Consider the following 16,609-nt stretch of genomic DNA (forward strand, 5'->3'; position numbering starts at 1 on the left):
AACTGCCAGGTGTTACCACGATGGCCTCTATGTTTCATACGTAGAGGTTTATTTATTCATTCATTCGTTCATCCGTTCGTTCGTTCAGCAAGGGTGAGTGTAAGTACCTGCTATGTTCAGATAGTTAAGAAGCAGACAGCATCTCTCTAGAGTGGCAAACAGTTATTATAACACGAAAGAAGAAATGTCAGTCTAGGAGCTGGCTCGGAAGGTGAAATACTTGCTACACAAGAGAAAGGACCTAAATTTGATCCCCAGCTCCTATAGCTGTGAATACAAACCTATAATCCTAACACTGAAGGATCCAGAGGTCCTGACGGCTAGGCAGACAGCCGGATCTGAGTTCTGGATTCAGTAACAGAGCCTGTCTCAGAAGAATAAGGCAGAGAATGATTGAGGAAGATATTTGTTGACATCTGACCACAGGCATACACACGTATGAGCATGCATGAGCATGTATACACGCAGAGAAAAGAAATGTTGATATAATGTGCTGAAGTCAGGGAAGAAACGAGGCTGAGTCCACGCAGCTCATGCTGCAGAAGTTCTAGCCTTGGTCGCAGTGTGGAAATGGCTTCTCTGTAGAGTGTTTCTATCTTTCGCTTCTTTATTTACTTAGAGTCAGAGGATGGCACACTGAGAGAGCTGTTCTGCTAGGAGGGAAGAGGGAACTCAGAATAGCTGAACACCAGGCCTTAGTAGTGTTTAGAGAGAATGCTCATCCTTCCTGGGTGCAAGACCTGGGCCAGACAAACAGGAATTTACTAGGAGAAAGTGAGAAGCCAATAGCAGAGAGTGTACGGCCAGTGATGAAAGCAGAAACCCCACTCCGTGGCCTCCGACCTCCACGAATCTTGGTCCTAGTTGCCCAGGGGGAGGTGGGTGTAGGAAGCACCTTACTTGACCCCGCAGGTGTCATATCTGGTCTTCTCCTTCATATATGTCCTCCTGAACACGGGACAGCCAAGGGAAGACACCAGGATGTCCTCGGCTCCCTCAGTGAGACCGCCGTGCTGACCTGTCCTCCTGTATTCTGTTGCTGTGCTCCAGGGCTGCTATGGGTCGTCTCCAGGCTGCATCCAGACGCTTGCACACAGAGCTGGAGAATGAAAAAGATCTGCAGTCCAAGATCACGGCCATGCTGAAGGACAGCGAGTAAGTTAGCTTCTGGCCAGTTCACAGCACACAGGTCTCAGAGCAGCTTGTGGAACAATTCCTGATTCGAGTAGGAAGAATAATTGGCTTTTCACTTTCTAGATGCTTAGGAAAGAAAAGGCGGCGTGTTAAAGCAGCCGAAAGGCAAGCTTTTCATGTTGTTTTCTTCTCAGTTTCCTCAGATTTATTTATAATTTTAGTAACTGAGCAATCAGTTTCTTCCCCTCCTTTTCTTATTTCCTGTACCTCTTGGGCTGGGACTCAGTCATAGTTCATCAGATTAGTGTGCACAAAAGCCCTAATTTGATCCTTCGCATTGGAGGAAAAAGTATTCTCAACTTTTCTGAAACATCCACAGGAGGAGAAAAGACAGCTTCATGATTTTAAGTATTTTGTTGGTCAGAGTTTAGATTGCAAACTAGAACTGTCTCTAGCAAGTCCAGTTTTTAAAAAAGTTTCTTTTGGGATATGACAGTTCACTGTTAACACCAGCAAGAGCTCCCAATATAGCACAGCTCAGTGAACCACTGGGCCACTGCCCAGCTCTGGGTCCACGGCACAGCTCAGCTGTCATACGACAGCAAGTGAGGCTGGAAAGCCCTCCAGACTGAAGGCTCACCGAGGACTAGGACAGCATCAGGAACCCAGACGGTAAGCGGAGCAGCTGCGGACTTGGCTAAGACACAGTCAGACCAAGCGTCTTACCCTCACCCTCAGTAACCCTCCAGCCTTAAACCAGTCCTTGACTTACACCTGTTACAACGGTCATAGCTCAAGCCTACACCCTACGCACAGCTGGGACAAATCAGTCCATCCATGTCTGAGAAAGTGAGTACTTATCCTGGTCTTGATTGATACTTGGCTAGTACCTGCACTTTCTCTCCGTGGTTCTGAAATCAGGACAGGCAAGACCCTTGGAGGCCCTGTCAGGACTGAGCTGCTAGATGCATCTGTTTACTTCTTAATGTTTTCTCACGTTAAAACAATGTCAGTGTAGTAATAAGGGCGGCGGGGCTGTGTCCCCAGCACCCCGGCTGCCTGGCTAGCTTATGCCCGAAATAACAACACACAAACTGTATTCATTTAATCACTGTTTGGCCCATTTCTATCTAGCCTCTTCTAGGCTAATTCTCACATATTAATTTAGCCCATTTCTAATCATCTGTGTAGCGCCCCCTAGGTGCGCTTACCGGGAAGATTCTAGCCTATGTCCATCCTGGGTCGGCAGAGCTTCATCGCGTGCGTCTGCCTGGGAGCTGGGAGCATGGCGTCTCCCTGAGGCATCTGCTCCCGAGAGGAGAGCTGTGGAGTCTGAGCTCACTTCCTCTTCCTCCCAGCCTTCTGTTCTGTTTACTCCTCCCACCTATCTTTTAACCAATGAGGGCCAAGCAGTTTCTTTTTATTTAACCAATGACCTTCCTCCATCATGTCAGACTCCTAGCGGGAGTTCACAAATGGCTGTGGCATCTTCTCCTTTGCGCCCTGACAAGCATGCCAGCTGGTCTCTGCCTCTCAGGATTCCGTCAGCACAGAGCCCATTTCTTTTTTTTTTTTTTTTTTTTTTTTTTTTTTTTTTTTTTTTTCACAGAGCCCATTTCTAAAGGCGGTGTTTCTCACCTGTAGACCATGTGACTTTGAACGTTGTTGGAGCTATACTAAAAGGAGCGTTCCCTATTCAAGGCAAAGCTTCTGTAGCATGTTCTCTCCAGACATGTGGCCCCTTTCTTCCACTCAATACTGAGGGACTTCTAGGATCTCAACTCTTAGTCTAGATTTCCTGTAACTTCCATGGAACTCTGATTGAGGAGAAAGACTGGACTCAACTCCATAGTCATGACTTGGTAACAAATAATTTTTCTGGGCGGTGATGGCACATGCCTTTAATCCCAGCACTAGGGAGGCAAAGAATGGCAGATCTCTGTGAGTTTGAGGCCAGCCTGGTCTACAAGAGCTAGTTCCAGGACAGGAACCAAAAACTACAGAGAAACCCTGTCTCGAAAAATCCAAAAGAAAAAAAAATAACAAAATAAGAATGGAAGGAAATTTTCTTAATGCAAATTATCACAGTTATTAAAAACCTATAACTATACAGGACGGACTTGGGATATTTGCCTCGCTGTCAGATACACAAAATGTCAGCTTTAGTACTTCCCAGTGTTGTACGGTGAGTGATGCTCCTGCCATCAGTTCTGGTCTAGCAGGGTCCTCCAGGCAGAGCAGGCCCCAGGAGATGCTCTTAGGTAGCCACGTTCAGTATTCTGCAACATATCTAGACACGTCAGCTGTAACATATGTCTAGACACATCAGGCGCAATGCTAGCAACCGTCCTTGAGTCGTTGCAGAGGGCACATGGTAGATGCATGGTTTCCCACGTCCTAGGAAAGACAATTTTGTACTTACCTTCCTGCTACTCATCCCAAATGAAGATGAGCTACAAGCCATCTGGACTTGTGCCGGGACCCTGAGGGAGGGGTGCCGGGTACATTGTAGCCACCACAGGTGCAGTACTTACTGGCCCATTGGTGAGAGTCACCTGAGACCCGAGTTAGACGGATCTTCACTAACCAGATACACTCTGGGCTGGGCTGTCTGCTACCATCCTCTGAGCCTTTTCCCAGGCATGTTTGAAGACTTAGGGTGGTTCTTGGTAGCTCCAGAGACCCTCTCAGAAGACATTTTCTAAATGTTTTCCTCAAGCCAGGCAAGGGGGCCACTACAGTGAGCTGACCGCTCATTCAGGTGAGTGCCTGTGGCCAGATGCTAGCTCAGGCTGGATTTGATGTGATGGTAATTTTCTTAAGTTTGGAGACCAGGTGGTGGGACCTCATTCTCTGAAAATATTGGGCCAAGGGGAAACCTTAGAGGAGGGTGCTGGCCCCTCATCAGCATCTAACATCTGCCTAGAGTAATTATCAAAATAAAGTACCAGCAGGATCACCCCAGCTCCTGGAGGAGTGGCACCAGGTCTTCAGACCTTAGCTACCATAAAGAACAAATGATTTGTTTTCACAAGGAATGCCATGTGGCACATTGAGATCCAGAAGGGGCAATTTGAGGATGTCCGGAAGCGTAATGAAGAAGAGGCAGAAGCTAGGCAGAGGAGCCTTGAGATACACGCAGCTCAGCAGCTTCAGAAGGAGAAAGAAACCCTGGAGAAGGTGGAGAGGAACCGTCTGCTGAGGGCCCGGTAAATGCCACCCAGATCTGGCCCTTGCCAGTTCCTTCGTGTTCTCCACCAAGGCTTTCTAGACCCAGCTCTTTGCACCTGTGCCATGGTCCTGCCCAGGCTCCCTACTTCATGTTAAGTGTCCACCGTCACCATTGACAAGCACCAATGAAACCATCAGATCCTTCCTTCTGTGCATTCCTCTACCCCTTCCAAGCTGTGCTGTTCTCTGACCCTGTCATGTATCTGGATGCTCCTTTGCCCACACAAGCCTTGGATGCTCAGTTGCTATCCATCCTCTGAGGCAGCCCCTATCTGCTCAACCACCGATCCCCAGGAGCTAGGGGGCTACTGGACTCTGCTCCCCCAAGATGGCGCAAGTCCCTCTTATCTCTCTTCTCCTGCCAGACTCCTGTTCAGCCTAGGTCAGACCCTGTTTTTTGTGACTTCCTTATACCGAAGCCCCCAGCAGCACTGTGTTTAACATAATATACCTGGGTCCATTATGTTACACTTATTCTAGTCTCTGCCTGTGTCACTGTAGGAAGTCCTTGCATGTGCAGAAGGAGCTGGGGCAGAAACATCAGAAACTGGTGGAAGACGCCCAGAGAAACCACAGGATTGCCGTGAAATTCCTGAAGGCCTCTCTGGGAAGGTGGGTTCTCACTTTAACTCTGTCTTCTGTCAATGCCCTTAAGGAATTTAGGAGTGTGGGTCCCTGGCCTTCACTTTGAAATTCCCTGATTCAGTCGTTACCTAATCATCAGAAGCAAACAGATCTGGAGTTTTTATTTTAAGCTGCTGTTTGTATTTGCAAGAGGAGCACAAGCAACCATGAGGCCTTGGGTCTGGAGAGCGTCCCCAGCCACCTGTCCTGTAGGAACAGGCCCTGGACAGCAAGGCTCATCCGTCTCACCTTTGTGTTGTCAGCTCTTGTTGTTTCTCTGGTGGTAGTAACCTGCACCTGAGACTCCTATAACTCTGTAATTCTCAACATTACCTGCATATATCCCTATTAAAATTCACATTACCCCAGGCATAGCAGCACACACCTTTAATCCCAGCACTCAGAAGGCAGAGGCAGAGGCAGAGGTAGACTGATGTCTCAGTTTGAGGTCAGCCTGGTCTACATAGTGAGTTCCAGGACAGCCAGGGATACGCAGAGAGCCCCATCTCAAAACAAACAAACAAAAAACAAATAAATGAAATGCACATTCCTCCAGAATCCGAGAGCGAGAGCAGGAGGAGGAGATGGAGTCCCGCAAGCACATGAAACGGCGCATGGATGCTGTGCTGGCGTTGAAGAACAGCATCACTGCCAGTCGGGTAGGTGCAGCTCCACTTGCAGCCTCTCGGGTACATCAACCCCCTGACCACTCCCGGGGCCTGCTCGTGGAAGCCAGGATTCTACTTTTGGCTCCTGCCATGAGCCCTGCAACCTGCCCAGCTGCTCCCTGAAGGAACACAACACTGTTCTGAGAGGAAGAGTCGTGACGGGACCCAGGGCGATGTGAGGGCCAGCACCAGGGCTCAGGGCTCAGTTAGGTAGGGATGTGGCAGGGGAGAGCAGGCCACCACCTGCTCAGAACCATGAAGACTCAGAGGCAAGGGAGTAAACAGTGGGTGCCCAGCAGGAGCACAGATGCACAGAATTCCATACCCAGGGAACCCAGGGCTGTGTGCTGGGTGAGAGAGGCATGGGAAAATTATGAAAAATGTTTGCAAATTGCCTACCTTGGGACCTATAGGTTTCAGCATGGATTTAAATACATGCATATTGACAGAAGTTTCCGTCCCACCCGGTCCTGCCCAGTCAGGCAGCCGTTCAGTCCCAAAGAAACACACAGAGGTCTACAGTAATTATAAACTGATTGGCTTATTAGCTCAGGCTTCTTATTAACTCTTAGAACATATATTAGCCCATAATTCTTGTCTGTGTTAGCCATGTGGCTTGATATCTTTTTCGGCGAGACAGTCACATCTTGCTTGCTCTATGTCTGGGTGATGACTGCAGAATGAAACTTCTCTTTTCCCAGAATTCTCATTGCCCCACCTCTATTTCCTGCCTGGCTGCTGGCTAGTCAGTATTTATCTAAAATACAAGTGCCAGGGTACAGACCATTGTCCTACAGAACATGGATTCAAAGAAAAGGCCTGAATGAGTATTGTGTGTGTGTGTGCATGGCATTTTCTGGTATTGTGACTCTTGAGTTCCCTGTTTCCAGGAAACACTGAAGAAGTTCCAAGCCTGGGGCCAGAGCAGGGCAGAGCTGGCTAAGCAAAAGGCCCTTATGGAGAAGGAGGTGATCCTGGCCCAAGGTGGCGACGCGTTCAAGCATCTTGTTCATCAGCGCAGGCACCAGGAGCTGGAAGCCCAGAAGCGGTGAGAGCTGGGAGACGCTTGCCTGGAAGTGGGCACAGAGAACCAAAGACTTAACCTCCATCCCCCAAAGCAGCAAAACTAATTCCTACCAACTTCCCACCAAAAGCAGCTATGGGTTATGGGACAAGGACTTCAGCACTCTCCGCCCCAGCCCTGATCGCAGAAGTCTCCATGGGATTCTGGCATTTGGGGATTTTATAGAGGTTGTTAGTGGGTGAGGTTGCCTCTTTCCTCACTTCCAATTTCCTGGTTCTTCAGCTATGAGGTTCCTGAGTTCCCGTGGCCCCCTCCTCCTTGGGGGACACCTGGGGCTCACTCACATCTTGCCCTCTGGCTTCAGTCTTGGTGGCCTCCAGGCCGTGAGTCAGTGCTTTCTCCCACAGTTTTCAAGGAGCCCTACCTCACACTGACCTTTTCCACCTCACGCACATTGCTTAGCTAATTTCTACTTAACCCGGCTTCTCAGTGTCTCTGCCTAAAACTGTCCTTTCTGAAGGGCCAAGCTGTTTCTCCCAAGTCCCTGATCCCTGCTGGTCACTGCATAGGATCTGCTTGGGTCTCTCTGGCTACAGGATATCTTCCTCTTCAAAGTGTCTCACAGATGTGCAAAACACACACACACACACAAACAGGCACACCGTTACAATTGCCACCAGAGTTTTAATGTTCCTGTCAGTCTGCCTGCATTTGATGTGGTTGTAGGTTTGTTGCCTGAGTGGTACCTAGCAAGGGATGGCTATAATGAACCTGTGAATGAGTGAGTGAGCTGTCACCAAGCCCTAACGCTGCCCTTGCCTTTTGTCTCTGCTGCGTCTCCTAAACCACAAGCCTAGAAACTAGGGCGGGGAAGCTCACAAAGGCCAGGGTTTGCTGTGGGGATTTCTAGATGAGGCTGAATGAGGCAGTCCAAATCCAGACAGGGCAAGGCATGGTATGGTAAGGTGAGGACCCAAGTCACATCCACAGCTTAGCAGCCCTGTGAGCCTTATCTGCTCTACTCTCCATCCAAACAGATGTCCTAACACCAGAGTCCTCGAAGGCTCTGCATGAGCTCTTGCAAAGGAACCATAGAGCAAAAAGAAACACCATACCTAACCCTAGCAGCTACTAGGTGCCCCCCTGCAGGTTCTGGTAAGCACCTGGCTTTACCTGAGAAGCACCTGCTCATAGGGCTTTTGAAGAGGAGCAGAAACTCCGGAAGCAGGAGATTGTAAGTCGAATCTTGAAAGAGGAAGCTGAGGAGGAAAACAGGAAAAAGAAACATCATCCACCCTCTAAAGCCACAGACAGATGGACTCTGCGGGACAAGACCTGGAAGTACATCTCCGACTTCTGCGAGGGGAAGACTGCGATGCCCGCAAGTCACCTGCTGGTGAGTGGGGCACTGCTGATTTCAAGCTTAAGTCAGCACTTGAACGCACAGGTGGGAAGAAGCTGACTAAGGTCCCCAGGGCAATGGCCCTCTGATACCCACCAGGGTCCTTTTTCCCTCGTGTGAGTCCCTCATCTTAGCCAACGGTGCTCTTAGAGCCCCACAGAGCTGCCTCTCTATGGGGAAAGTTCCTCGTCTGTCCCTGTGCACAAAGTGGAGTCAGTCTCACGTGAAGAGACTCGTGTAAGTCGGAGTCCACTGCCAGGTATTCCTAGAGTCTCCTCTCAGTCACACCAGAGTCCTGGTCTGAGCCAGTGGTCTGTGTTAGACAACACCCTAGGCTGGTGTACCTCTCCTTCAAGGTGTGAGAGCCGTGGGTGCTCCTTAGCCCAGCACCCTGCTTCCTCTACCAGCTGCTTTCTTGGCCTTCCTGGGCTTTGGCCTCTTGGAGCATTTTCCTGTGCCTTTTAGCACATCACAGGCTTTTTCCTGTTTCTCACTTCTCTGTGTGCCAGGCAGAGCCTCTACCTCTCGGTCACTTCACTTTGGTGCAGTGTCCTCCCCTGGGGCCACATTCTGCTCCTCCTTCAGTTCTCCCTCTGAGAGGCCTCCGGGCCACCCTGAGTCACTCACTTTCCTGGAGCTCCTGTACCCCAGTCTTAACCTGCTCTCTAGGGTTTACACTATCCTCTTTCCTCCACGTTCCCCATGGTGTACCCTACAGGTACAGTCCAGAGCAATCACATGAGTCCTGAACCCCAAGATGGTTCCAGCAAAACCAGTACCACCATCTTTTCTGAGTTTTCAGAGGACTTCCCCAGGGCTGGTGTGCCATCAATCATGAAATTAACACATGATTATCTGTGATGGGACAGTAGAGAAAATTACAACAGGTCCACTACTCAGAGTATTTTCCATGAACAAGACCTTCTTGTGAACTCTGCTGAACACTATTGAAAGGCGTTCAGTCATCCGTAGACATGGGGATGGTGTATTTCAAAGTTACAAGGATTCGTGTCTGTAAAGAACAAAAGAATTCCTTGAATCTCAGCACTGGGGAGGCAGAAACAAGCAGATATCTGTGAGGTCAAGCCCAGCCTGGTCTACAAAGTGAGTTCCAGGATGGTCAGGATTTCATAGAAAGACTCTCTCTCAAAAAGGAGAAATAACAACAACAGCAACAACAGGGGGAACCAACAAGCAGCCTCTCACCACACTGGGGGTTGTCAGGCCGAGCGCTCAGCAGGGTTCCCTGGGGACTTGTCCTCTTGCTGCTCACCTATCCCTTGTCCATTCTGTAGTGAGCTTATCTCTTCCGCTGGCAGGAGAACGAGATAGCCTTACACCCCAAGCCTACCTGTCTGCTGAAAGCCATATCCAGTGAGTCTATGCAGATGGACCTGGGGAGCATTAGTACCGAGGAGGAGGTCCTGGCTGAACCAGATATCCCCGGGCTTTGGAGCAAAGAGTACAAGACACACCAGGTGAGAGCTTTCCCCTGTCAGGTCCTTCACAGGTTCCTGGATGCAATTGCCCGTCTTCTGCCCCATCCTGTGCCTGCCACTGCTTCCTTCAAACTCGAAGCCCTTCTCCCCTTTCCATAATCTTCAAAAGCACTGGGCTGTAGCCAGCCTTTCCTGGATCTGCCAGCTTTGGCCCTGCACTTTGTTCATTATTAGGCTTTGAACAAGCATGGGCGTCTGTCTTTTTGAACCCAAGGTGTCCAAGAAGGACATGGAACAGAAACCTGTGGGTGGTACCAAGATGGACAAGGACATCCTGGCTCGCACGATGGAGCAGCTGCGCAGTGGGGTGGTCCATAAGCAGGTGGTCTCTGGGAGGGAGTTCAAGGGCCGCCCGTTCAACAGCAAGCCCGAGGTCATTCACTTCAAGGTGAGCCATGATGAAGGGAAAAAGCCTTCCATCTACTCTCCTGCCTCTGACACTTTTCGTTCTGACCTTGGGAAACCCTGTGAAGTCACCTGCTTTGGGGCTGGTATGCAAGGGCTGCACTGCCAGCTTAAGGAGCGGGCTCTGGGGCACACCTTTAAAGGGGCCTGAACTCCTGTGAAGGGGATAACAGGGTAATCCCTTGTTAGGCCCCTTCTGCTTGGCAAATTCCACCTTCTTAAGAGGGACCCGGGCCGGGCGGTGGTGGCGCACGCCTTTAATCCCAGCACTCGGGAGGCAGAGGCAGGCGGATCTCTGTGAGTTCGAGACCAGCCTGGTCTACAGAGCTAGTTCCAGGACAGGCTCCAAAGCCACAGAGAAACCCTGTCTCGAAAAGCCAAAAAAAAAAAAAAGAGGGACCCGAAGGACGCCAGCACCCACTACCAGCTGGCTAGTGTCAGCATTTACAGAAGGGAGGCTAAGATAAACAGCCTGTGGGTCCGTTCTCTCTCCCAGGAGGAAGTTCTTCACTGTCTTTCACACACCTCATGGGGGCATCGCAACACAAGGGAAGCCTAGGGAATCCTTCTCTACCCCACAATCCCGAGCCTCTCATGAGTCAGTAGCAGAGTAGACCCCTTTTCCCTGGCCTGTTCTCGGGGCTGTTGGAGGACTTGGGGCCATCCTGTCTCCTCTATCTCTGCAGGACTTTGATATTGGCAAAGTGTACAAGAAGAAGATCACATTGATAAATGCTACTTACACAATCAACTATTGTAAGCTGGTGGGTGTGGAGGAGGGCCTGAAGGACTTCATCCATATCGAGTGAGTCTTGCAGAGTCTAGGCACGAGGCCGTGGGCCGGCTTGCCTTGAAGAGTTGGAGAGGTCACTGCTCTGTCTCTTAATATTGAGGTCACGAAGACCCGTGCAGTCTTTTGGATGGGCTAAGGCTCCTCACATTTTTACTGTGTGGGTTTGGGCACTGTAGGAGTCCCCGTTGGCAGCTAGCATCTTTCTCACTATAAAGATTCCCAGACTGCTTTTCTGAACTGTAATTTATTTTCCTCTTTGTGCAAGCGTTTTGTTTTTTTCCCCTTTTTCACGAATCCTCTTGTGCCCATGTTACCACTTCTTGGCTGGCCTTTCAGTATCATTTTCCTTTGGTCACCTTTAATGCTGTCTCCTTTCTCCATTCCCACCTCACCCCTGTTTTTCACCCTGCAATGTTTTCAGCACTTTCTGATTTATTTCTTAGTATCAGACCTTCATCTTTCTTTCTCCCCCTTTTTTCCTTTTTTTTTTTTTTTTTTTTTAATTTTTGAACCAGGGTTTTGCTCTGCACCCTAGGCTAGTCTCTCAGACCTGCAATCCTCCTCCCTCACGACAGGTGTGTTTCACGGTATTTAGCTTATAGGCAGGTCTGTTCACAGCTCAGATCACCTGCATCTCTTAGTGTGTGATATGCAATTTCCGAAATGGGGGCTTAGTGTAAATTGTTCCCTGACTCCTCTGCTCAGGTTCTCGGGTCTCTTTCTTTTCCATGAACAGCACTGGCTGGCAGAGCTCTGATCAGGGCTTCCCACCTAAGAGGTGCTCTCCTCCTGGGAACTGAGTGAGAGGAGACAGTGGGATCTTCTGGTCCTCTACTCCTTTCTGGCAGTTTACCGACTGTGTTAATTTGAGATCTGGGAGCTTCTCTGTCTTTTAGCAATGCTGAGTCACTTGTCCCGTGGGTTGTACGGTTTCTGGAGAGTGTACGGAGGATCCCAGGCTAGGTGATGGTCACCATGACCTCAGCTACCACAAAGCCCTCCTTTCCAGGCCTAGATTAAAATTTCTCTCCGCATTCAAAGGCTGGCGTCCATTTCTGTCTTCTGGTTTCTTTTGCTGTTGTGGCTGTGACTCGGTTTCCTCTGGCTGCACTGAGCTCCTGGCCCTGTGTCCCGCAGCCCCACTGCTGCACACCTGGGGTGCTTGGTCCTCTTTACACGGATTGTACTCTTGGAGCTCAGGTTCATCTCTTTGAGCAGTTCTAAAAATAGCTCATCCCTACCCTGCAAATATCAGCTCTCCCTATTCAGCTCCCCGCGGCTTTGTCTCTGCCCTGCTCCTCCCATGTGGAGCCTCCCTCTCCAGTCTCTCTGTCCTTATGACACCCGCCTCACTTACTCAGGCTGTTCAGGAAGTGTGTGAGGCAGCCCAGCTTCTGGTCCCTTCAGCTGTGCCTCGCTGGCTGCAGAACCTGCTGACTGTGTGTCTTGCTTCAGTACTATGTTTCTCATTTCTAAAAATTCCTAGTTCCTTTTCAGATGAGCCGATGTTTCTCCCCTGCCTCTGTCTCTCTCTCTCACTCTGTCTCTCTGTCTTTTTCCCTCTCTCTCACCCTTCCCATCACCGAGAGACATTTTTATATTAAGTTTTTGTGTATTTCCAAACCAAGAAAATTATGTGAAATCCATCATTGTAAACATAGGATGCTAGGAGGACCCTTCCCTCAGCCAGGACTCAGAGTAAGACAGACTAGCTCCCATCTTGTTCCCCTGCAGTTGGGGCCAGTTTTACTGGATAACCTGACTTATAACCCTTCCTTCCCTTCATGCTGCGATCGTCCCAGAGTAGCAGCCTCCATCCTTTTGTAGCTGGCTTTGGGGTGTGCTGGCTCACTCACTGGACAAACGTTTGAAGATTACCCAAGTGTCTTCTGTTTATCAGGAAACAGAGTCAGTAAGGAACACAGCAGACCTGGAGCTGCTCGTGTGCCGACATGTCTAGACAGAGGTGTTGTCTTAGGGCAACGACTGCTAGTGTAAACACCACCACCAAAAGCAACTTGGGGAGGACAAGGTTTCCACATCATAGTCTGTCACCGAAGGAAGTCAGGACAGGAACTCACACATGTCAGGAACCTGAAGGCAGGCACTGAGGCCATGGAGGATTCTGCCTACGGGCACCTCCCACATCATCACTAATGAAAATGATGCCGAGAGCCAGATTTCATAGAGGCGTTTTCTCGACTGAGGCTCCTGTCTCTCAAATGATTCTAGCCTTTATCAAGTGGACATAAAACCAGCAGCACAGCTGTGGAACAGATAGAAGGGAATCCAAAAGGCCCAGCTGAATACGTAACAAGTATCCACTTTCCACAGTGACTTAACTACCCTGTGTGTGCTGTTCCTACAGCTTTGACCCCCCTGGTCCCATGTCTGCCGGGATGTCCTGTGAAGTTCTGGTCACCTTCAAGCCTATGGTACGTGAGAGGATCACACAGGGTGCTGCTTTTTCTGGCTTCACAACAACAACATCAGCCTCCTTCTGCAATGCTAGCACAATAGGGCTTGCCAGAAGGTTTGGTCTTCACTCTATGTGAGTAACTGTCTGTAAGCTATGAAGAGTGTCTCTACAGGACCTGCATATGTAGTGAGCTTTGGAGTTCTTTCCCTGGGAGCCCACTGAGCTGGTGGTAGGCAGGTCCAGGCCATAGTTACACCCCTGCAGCTTGCATCCATGCCGTAGTCACACCCCTGCGGCCTGCGGCCAGGCCATAGTTACACCCCTGCAGCTTGCATCCATGCCGTAGTCACACCCCTGCGGCCTGCGTCCAGCCCATACTTACACCGCTGTGGTCTGCATCCAGGCCATGGTTACACCGCTGCAGCCTGCGTAACTGTGTCATTGTAGAAATTCATGGTGACTTGGATTGTTTTGTTTTTTAGATAAATAAAGATCTGGAAGGAAATGTTTCATTTTTGGCTCAGACAGGCAGCTTTTCTGTTCCACTGAAATGTTCAACGAAGAAATGTTCTGTAAGTTTAAGTTCCCAGAATCCCTCCCCATGATAAGTGCTGCACCCTAGGAGTGCCCAGGGCATGGAGTACCCAGGGCATGGGGATAGAGCACCATCAGAGGCCTCGGTCTAGTGTCTGCTCTAGTCAGACTTCACCCCGGGGCCTAGGCTGGCTGACATGAGATATTCTGAAAAAGCGAGTCATCAGACCAGAGCTAGAAATTTCTAGATAAGCCCTGCTCCTTATGGGGTCCCTGACTGAGAAGCCCAGAGTTCAGGGGGGAGGAGAGCCAGCTGAGACTCCAGTCCTCTCTTCAGGTCTTGTGTGTGTCCTTCAATATATATAATATATTCAAGATCGGGTCTCATTATATAGCTCTGGCTGGCCTTGAACTCACTCTGTAGACCAGGTTAGCCTCGAACTCAGAGAAATAAAACCTACCTCTCCCTCCTGAGTGCTGGGATTAAAGATACGCACCATTATACCCGGCTTTCAGATATTTTTTTTTTTTTTTTGGATTTTTCGAGACAGGGTTTCTCTGTAGCTTTTGGTTCCTGTCCTGGAACTAGCTCTTGTAGACCAGGCTGGCCTTGAACTCACAGAGATCCGCCTGCCTCTGCCTCCCGAGTGCTGGGATTAAAGGCGTGCGCCACCACGGCCCGGCCAGATATTTTTTTAAAGATTTATTTATTTTATGCACAAGTGCTCTTCTGCATGTACAATGTTATGCCAGAAGAGGGCATCAGATCCCACTAGGACGGTTGCTAGGAATAGAGTTCAGACCTCGGAAGAGCGGCCAGTGCTCTTAAGGGCTGATCCATCTCTCCAGCCCCAGATGTTTTTATTGCATAAAGAAAACCATAGTCATGCAGTGAGCTCCCCTGCGCCCACTGTCCACATCTGATCGTCTTCAGTGTCTGCCACATTGGCTTCATCTAGATGGCATCCTTTGCTGTGGGGCCACTTCAGAGTAAATTACCATCATCAGACTCAGCACCCTCAAAACTGTCGGCATTTCTAGAAAACATCCACCATACCATTGGCTGTGTCCACAATGACACCCACAGCACACATACTCAGTACTCGGGATAGACTGTAGTGTGCCTTTAGTGTTACATCTGCTTGTGAGCCCGCAGGTTCACTGTGAGGTGACTGGCATGGGCTGAGCCGGGTCAGGCTGAGCCGAGTCAGGCTGACTAGGTCAGGCGGCTCTGCCCTGGTTATCTCACCATGGCCTTCTGGCCTCTGGAGCGGTGTCCACCTCGCATGAACTCCTCATGGAAAGTGACTGAAAATGTAGACATCACAGCCAGCAGCTCCAGCACATTCAGAATGCGTGGGGCAGAGAGAGACCTCTGCAATGAGGGAACACAGAAAGAGCGGAGAATTGAGATAATCGTCTGTGTGCAACACCAAGAGGCTAGCAGAATTCCCGACGACCAGCTACTGCTCAGTCATATCACATGTGTCCCACTGTCTCCAAACTACCTTTTCAATGGCTGTTATGTTTATGTCATTGAGATTACACTTGATTATTACATTGGTGAGCATGTTTTGGCCTAGGATAGCAGCCCCCTTTCCTCTTTTGGGTCATAAAACTTACTAAGCCAATTCTTTTATAGGACATCCTGGATTTGTATGACTGCTTCCTATTGTTGCATTTACTATATCCCTCTGTCCCTGCGTTCTTTTAAATTAGATGTAGGTTAGGGAACGATTGTCTTTTTGAAACAAGAAGGACTTTCTCTGGCTCCGGTCTGGGGATCTGGTCCCTCAGGAAGGGGGCCATCATGGCTGCAAGAGACTGAGACAGTTGGTCACATTGTATCCTTGGTCAGGAAACAGAGACTGAGACAGTTGGTCACATTGTATCCTTGGTCAGGAAGCAGAGACTGAGACAGTTGGTCACATTGTATCCTTGGTCAGGAAGCAGAGAGTGATGAGACTAGCTAAAGTCCCTTTGTCCTTTGCTAAGAAATAGCTTTGCTTAAGAGAACTGTTGCTCCTGCAGAGGACCTAGGTTCAGTTCCTAGCACCCACATGGCAGCTCACAGTCATCAGTGACTCCAATTTCCAGGGATCCTGTACCTTCTTCTGACCTCCTCAGGCATGCATATGGTACCCCTACCCACAGACGGGCCCAACACTCAAGCACTTAAAATGAACTAATTAAAACAAAAAAGAAGTAGTTATAAAAGACAGCTTTTATTGAGTTTGTTTTTTGATACTTTCATGCATGTATAAAATATGTTGATTGCTGCGTGGTGGTGGCGCTCACCTTTAATCCCAGCACTCAGGAGCCAAAGGCAGGCAGATCTCAGTGAGTTCGAGGCCAGCCTGGTCTAGAGCAAGTTCCAGGACAGGCTCCAAAAGCTACAGAGAAACCCTGCTTCAAAAAACCAAAAAAAAAAAAAAGTACATTATGATTATTATAACTCCCTACCCTCTCTACTTTCCCTCCCATCTTAAATACTTTTACCTCCCTACAAATTGAGACCCATGTTTAGGACGCTGGTGCCGTGTGCCTCGTGTGATCATGCTCACTCATGTTTAGGATGCTGGTGCTGTGTGCCACATGTGTCTCACGCTCACTCATGTTTAGGGAGCTGGTGCTGTGTGCCTCGTGTGTCTCACACTCATGTTTAGGACGCGGGTGCCGCAGTAGTAAGAACTCTATCTCAGCAGGGGACAATGGCAGCTCTATGCTAGTCATCTGTGGCAGGCATAGGTTCCTCTCTGGCTTGAATCTAGAGTACTCTGTTTTACACTTTGGTCTGCTGGCTTTAGTAGCCCCTTGTCGCCTCTGGAGAAAGGCGTTGCAGATTGAGCCCTGGGTTTAGATTCGGTGAGATGACC

General features: G+C 49.4%; 1 protein-coding gene across 1 annotated transcript in view; it reads left to right on the top strand.

Annotated features, from left to right (window-relative positions):
• LOC121443570 (cilia- and flagella-associated protein 74-like) overlaps nt 1-16,609 on the top strand; it is a 57,073-nt gene that overhangs the window by 8,878 nt on the left and 31,586 nt on the right. The window contains exons 6-16 of the mRNA XM_041645372.1: nt 1,051-1,155; nt 4,170-4,343; nt 4,867-4,977; nt 5,546-5,648; nt 6,548-6,705; nt 7,876-8,077; nt 9,403-9,561; nt 9,797-9,970; nt 10,674-10,792; nt 13,149-13,215; nt 13,682-13,771. Coding sequence (XP_041501306.1) covers nt 1,051-1,155; nt 4,170-4,343; nt 4,867-4,977; nt 5,546-5,648; nt 6,548-6,705; nt 7,876-8,077; nt 9,403-9,561; nt 9,797-9,970; nt 10,674-10,792; nt 13,149-13,215; nt 13,682-13,771 — 1,462 coding nt within the window. The remainder of the gene's footprint in view (nt 1-1,050; nt 1,156-4,169; nt 4,344-4,866; nt 4,978-5,545; nt 5,649-6,547; nt 6,706-7,875; nt 8,078-9,402; nt 9,562-9,796; nt 9,971-10,673; nt 10,793-13,148; nt 13,216-13,681; nt 13,772-16,609) is intronic.

The sequence above is a fragment of the Microtus oregoni genome, unplaced genomic scaffold (assembly GCF_018167655.1).
Source record: "Microtus oregoni isolate MIOR12 unplaced genomic scaffold, Mior012 000109F_ref0000275, whole genome shotgun sequence".
NCBI classification, from domain to species: domain Eukaryota; kingdom Metazoa; phylum Chordata; class Mammalia; order Rodentia; family Cricetidae; genus Microtus; species Microtus oregoni.